This window comes from Lolium perenne, chromosome 3 (assembly GCF_019359855.2).
Source record: "Lolium perenne isolate Kyuss_39 chromosome 3, Kyuss_2.0, whole genome shotgun sequence".
Taxonomy (NCBI): domain Eukaryota; kingdom Viridiplantae; phylum Streptophyta; class Magnoliopsida; order Poales; family Poaceae; genus Lolium; species Lolium perenne.
In genome coordinates, this window is record NC_067246.2 from 236,643,400 (window position 1) to 236,649,399 (window position 6,000).

Genomic DNA, 6,000 nt, shown 5'->3' on the forward strand with positions numbered 1-6,000 from the left:
CATGCCATGTGGACACACACAACTTTTGGGGCCATTCCCTAGGTCCGATGCTCGATTTCTGATGAAACCCTAGTTACGTTGACCGCGCCGTCTACCCCTTTGATCGCATCCCATCGGGGTCCCCGGTGGGCGTATGCCTACGTTTGAGCTTGGTTAGGTCATAGGTACATGTGGAAACAAGGATCATACCCTATGATCCCAAGGTTCTCTCCGGTTCACCTCCGAGGGAGTTCCCCCTATACATGCGAGAATCCGCCTAAGTGTAGGAACCCCATGTCCGAGAAGCCGGGCACACCGGAGGGGGTAGCATTGGATATAGAACCATCTCAAATCACTTTTGTGCATGCCATGTGGACACACACAACTTTTGGGGCCATTCCCTAGGTCCGATGCTCGATTTACGACGAAACCCTAGTTACGTTGACCGCACCGTCTACCCCTTTGATCGCATCCCATCGGGGTCCCCGGTGGGCGTATGCCTACGTTTGAGCTTGATTAGGTCATAGGTACATGTGGAAACAAGGATCATACCCTATGATCCCAAGGTTCTCTCCGGTTCACCTCCGAGGAGTTCCCCTATACATGCGGGAATCCGCCTAAGTGTAGGAACCCCATGTCCGAGAAGCCGGGCACACCCGGAGGGGGTAGCATTGGATATAGAACCATCTCAAATCACTTTTGTGCATGCCATGTGGACACACACAACTTTTGGGGCCATTCCCTAGGTCCGATGCTCGATTTCGACGAAACCCTAGTTACGTTGACCGCGTCGTCTACCCCTTTGATCGCATCCCATCGGGGTCCCCGGTGGGCGTATGCCTACGTTTGAGCTTGCTTAGGTCATAGGTACATGTGGAAACAAGGATCATACCCTATGATCCCAAGGTTCTCTCCGGTTCACCTCAGGGAGTTCCCCCTATACATGCAGACCCGCCTAAGTGTAGGAACCCCATGTCCGAGAAGCCGGGCACACCCGGAGGGGGTAGCATTGGATATAGAACCATCTCAAATCACTTTTGTGCATGCCATGTGGACACACACAACTTTTGGGGCCATTCCCTAGGTCCGATGCTCGATTTCTGACGAAACCCTAGTTCTGTTGACCGCGCCGTCTACCCCTTTGACTGCATCCCATCGGGGGTCCCCCGGTGGGCGTATGCCTACATTTGAGCTTGCTTAGGTCATAGGTACATGTGGAAACAAGGATCATACCCTATGATCCCAAGGTTCTCTCCGGTTCACCTCCGAGGGAGTTCCCCCCTATACATGCAGAATCTGCCTAAGTGTAGGAACCCCATGTCCGAGAAGCCGGGCACACCCGGAGGGGGTAGCATTGGATATAGAACCATCTCAAATCACTTTTGTGCATGCCATGTGGATACACACAACTTTTGGGGCCATTCCCTAGGTCTGATGCTCGATTTCTGACGAAACCCTAGTTCTGTTGACCGCGCCGTCTACCCCTTTGACTGCATCCCATCGGGGGTCCCCCGGTGGGCGTATGCCTACGTTTGAGCTTGGTTAGGTCATAGGTATATGTGGAAACAAGGATCATACCCTATGATCCCAAGGTTCTCTCCGGTTCACCTCCGAGGGAGTTCCCCCCTATACATGCAGAATCTGCCTAAGTGTAGGAACCCCATGTCCGAGAAGCCGGGCACACCCGGAGGGGGTAGCATTGGATATAGAACCATCTCAAATCACTTTTGTGCATGCCATCCGGTTCACCTCCGAGGGAGTTCCCCCCTATACATGCAGAATCTCTCCTGCCCTTTTTTTCCCGCCCACCCTTTTCCCGCTGCTTCTCTCCCGCCCTTTTTTCCCGCCCACCCTTTCCCGCTCCTTCTCTCCCGCCCTTTTTTCCCGCCCACCCTTTCCCGCCCATTCTCTCCCGCCATGTTTTCCCGCCGTTTCAGCCCCTCGTCGGCCTATATATAGCCATGGCTTCTCCACTAACAGCACCAGCAACATTTCTCCCTTCATCACTTCTCTCATCCAATAGAACCACAAAATCCTCTGAGCTGAGCTGCCGCTGAGATGGCTCCTCGTCGCCGTAGCAACACGGGCTTCATCGGCGTTCGCCTGCGGCCTGCGGGACATTTCGCGGCTGAAATCACCGCCGGTGGTACGCGTGTGTGGCTCGGCACCTTCTACACGAAGGAGGTTGCTGCCCGCGCATACGACGTTGCGGCTTGGAGGTTTGGCCGGCCGCGCCACGAAATGAACTTCCCGGAGGTCAGGTCTCTGACGGAAGCTCAGAGTCTCTCTACTGAGCCACTACTTCGCTCACAGGGTGAAGCGCGGCGGTACGGGGGCTGGCCGGCGGATTGATACCACCGAGGCGGACGAGCGGTTCATGGCACGGTGGCGCAGACCATCCCGGAGACGTCGAGGCAACGCGCGCATTACGGAAGGAGAAGCGGACGTACAGAGAGAGAGGAGTGCGGGAAAGCGGCAGAGGAAGGCCGAGGTTGAAGGCAGTACGCCAAAGGAGAGGCGTCCACATGTGCGGGGAATGATGAACGGTGGTTGTGGAACCTCACAACCACCGCTTCAGAGGACACCCCCAGCGAGGATGAAGATTTCGACTTCTCTGATTAATATGTGTGTGTCGAGTCCGTGTGTCTAGCGGGTCATGTGTCGACCCAGTGTTAAGTGTTTTGTTCGTGTGTGGGTGTAGTTCTTTAAATGCTTTGGTTTGTGTGTGGGTCTAGTTCTTTAAGTGTTTTGGTTCATGTGTGTGGGTGTAGTTTCTTTAAGTGTTTTGCTTCCTCTGTGTGGGTGTAGTTCTTTAACTATTTCGGTTCGTATGTGGGTCTAGTTCTGTAAGCGCTTTGGTATGTGTGTGAGTCTAGTTATTTAAGTATTTTGTATCGTGTGTGGGTCTTAAGTATTTTGTATCGTGTGTGGGCCATTCACCCCCTCCGAGGTTCGATTTCTGGCGAAGGGGTTCTATACCGCCCTTATACATATATATAGGTTTCCCGCAAAGGGGTTCGCCAAAATAGCAGTGAGAAATAAATAAACAAAAAAAATGATTGTGATTAATAATTATCTCTTTGATGCAAAAAAAATGGAAAAACAAAAAAATGTGCATAAATGGCTGTGCCGACGGCCTTGTTTGTGCCGTGGGTGACCGTCGGCACAGCAGAAGGGGGACCCAGTTTTCAGTCCCTGTGCCGACGGCCGCCGTTGCGCCGTGGGCTACCGTCGGCACACTGTAGACGGCGCCGTGACAGCCTAACGGCTGGGCCCGCCTGTCTGCGCGTGTACCGACGGCCGCGGCTGTGCCGACGGTGACCTTCGGGCGCCAACTTTCTGTGCCAACGGTCCGGTTTGCGCCGACGGTGACCGTCGGTTTAGACAGCAGTGTGCCGACGGTGACCTTGCGCCGACGGTCAACTCCGTCGCCGGTCGACGAGGGCCTCTGTGCCGACGGCCCCGACATTTGGCCGTCGGCACATGGGCTGGCCGTCGGCACATGAAGTTTCTCCCGTAGTGCGATCGAGAGCCGAGCTCACATGCCAGCAGCGACAGGCCGGCGCTCGTTGCTTGCTCTCAGCTCCGCCAGCGTTGAGTCTTCAGCATTGTCGTTTTTTATAGCGCGGAATGTGGAGGGAGGACGAAGCAGTCGGTGCAGCTTGCACGTGAAATAGCTCGTCTGTCCACGACGCGTCGACGCCCGCCTACGCCGACGTCGATCGCAGCTCGATCAACCGCCGCGCCCATGCTTCACGGGTACGCCACATGGGAGCGGAGTGCCGAGCGCGTGTATATATATATACATACAGGGGAACAGGAGATACGCAACTTGGCAGTTGACACACAGCTCCTGCTGTTGGATACTCCTACCAATTGTCAACGCCTCACACTTCCCCAAGCGATCGTGGGAAGCACGCACAGAGCTCGCGAAAGAAGATGACAGTAAGCTAATCTCCCCATATCCCTGAATGCTTTGTGATTTGCACCGTTATGGGTTCATGGTACCTTGATTCTGATGCTGCGTTGGTTCATCGCCTTGAAGATCGTGGAGATGTGCGTGCATATGTGTTGCGCCGGGTGCGAGAAGAAGATCAGGAAGGCGGTGGAAAGGTTAGAAGGTACGCGCTGTGTATATATACAGCTTCTATCCAAGACCACTACGTACTAGAGCTAGTTGCTGTCTGTTTGATCTTTGAAGATGAAACTAATCGACCATCTGGTGATCACAGGAGTGGACGAAGTGGAGATCGACATGGAGATGCAGAAGGTGACGGTGAACGGGGATGTGGAGCAGAAGAAGGTGCTCAAGGCGGTGCGGAGGACGGGCAAGCGAGCCGTGCTGTGGCCGACGGCGCCGTACATCGCCGCCGGCGTCGCGGGCGGCGCCGTCCAGCTCCTCGCGCAGCACCAGCTCCAGCACCACCCGGGCGGGGCCCAGACGTACGCGGCGGGGCCCACCTCCTCGTACAACTACTACAAGCACGGCTACGACGACTCGCGCCTCTACGGCGCCAACTCGTCCGTCGTCGGCACCAGGGCCACGGATTACTTCAGCGACGAGAACACGGGAGGCTGCTCCGTCATGTGACCATGCGGATGTGACCAGCACGACCATCACCTGGATAAGTTTTACTCTAGTATGAGGACTTAATTTATCCTCTATCTGTAAATTAAGCACAATCTTTTGGAAAAAGTTCGAACAGATTCCACGATTTCAAATCGTTTGTTTAGGCATATTGAGAAGCCGTATGTATATGAAGTCTGAATGGTGTAGACTTGGAAGGTGCGGGCATATGGCCAATAGATGAGCCAAATGGAACAATATCTTGTTATTCGTGTAGCATGCCAGTATACGAGCAACTTAAGCATGCAACTTTTTGTTTTTTTTTGAGAAACACAGTACAAACGTAGACGCTCATATACACGCGTATACACTCACCCCTATGAACGCACACACGCACACCCTACCCCTATGAGCACCTCCGAAAGACTGAGTCGGCGGATTGGATCTTGAAATTGACGAAGTCACCACAGGCGCCTCGCTGTCGACGGGAACGTCGCCTCCCACTGAATGTATATTCCACCTTTATGAGACACACAGATGTCAAACCTGGGGTTTGAACTCTGGTGGGCTGGGGATACAACCATCCTCCTAACCACCCAACCTCAGGTTGGTTCTCCATGCAACTTTTTGTTATTCCTGTAGCATGCCACTATACGAGCACTTATGCACAAACGGTGGTACACCGTACACGACTGTAATATTCCTTGCTCGATAGTTTATTCCCAGTCTAATAACCGCACGGTGAGCATATCATAACTCACCTTCCACACATTCCCTTGCCTAGAGTTGATCACAGTAGTGTTGAAAATAATACTGTGGCATATAAGCAGTACTAAGATATTTTAAAAAAAAAGTGCCTCTGCATCGAAAAAATACACACGATTTTTATTTGTAGTACTAAATATTTTAAATATGTTTAAAAAAATGTTCTAATGTGTTATTAAGTTTCTTGTAATTCCACTTGTTACCAAGACAAGGTACACCGAACATAGATTGTGGGAAAAGAAGGAGGTTTGTGGGAGGACAAGAGAAGGGGAGGAAATAGTCGCCACCGCTTGACATGTAATGGGATCCCACCTCCCAGAATTCAGACATAGCCCTAATCGGGAGGGGCATGTGTCAACATAGCCAAGGCAAGGAGGAAAATGTTGTGGCAAGAAAGAGTAAGAGGAGGGGTCGACCAACCACGATATCATGAAATAAGGGAGCAGCGGCGCGGCACATGGTGGTGGAGGAGCAATGGTGACATCAACATGCCAGGTGAAACTAGTCATACTTAACTTGGGAATTTGAGGAATTTTTTGGGGGCATCCCTAATTTAGCACCCTTGAATTTTTGGCCCCACACCCTCTAAAATAGAGTAGGCCCTCATTTAGGGGCGCGTCTAAAGGCTTTCTTAGAAGATGAGGACATCAACTTTTTAATGACATGCAAGAGATTATGGGAAAAGTGAT

General features: G+C 52.5%; 1 protein-coding gene across 1 annotated transcript; it reads left to right on the forward strand.

Moving 5' to 3' along the window:
- The first annotated feature begins 3,823 nt into the window (after nucleotides 1-3,823).
- Nucleotides 3,824-4,857, forward strand: LOC127338608 (heavy metal-associated isoprenylated plant protein 28). Its single transcript, XM_051364654.2, has 3 exons — nucleotides 3,824-3,924; nucleotides 4,025-4,100; nucleotides 4,212-4,857. The coding sequence occupies exons 1-3, from the start codon at nucleotides 3,919-3,921 to the stop codon at nucleotides 4,568-4,570; spliced, it is 441 nt and encodes a 146-aa protein (XP_051220614.1). The 5' UTR covers nucleotides 3,824-3,918; the 3' UTR covers nucleotides 4,571-4,857.
- Nucleotides 4,858-6,000: the final 1,143 nt, after the last annotated feature.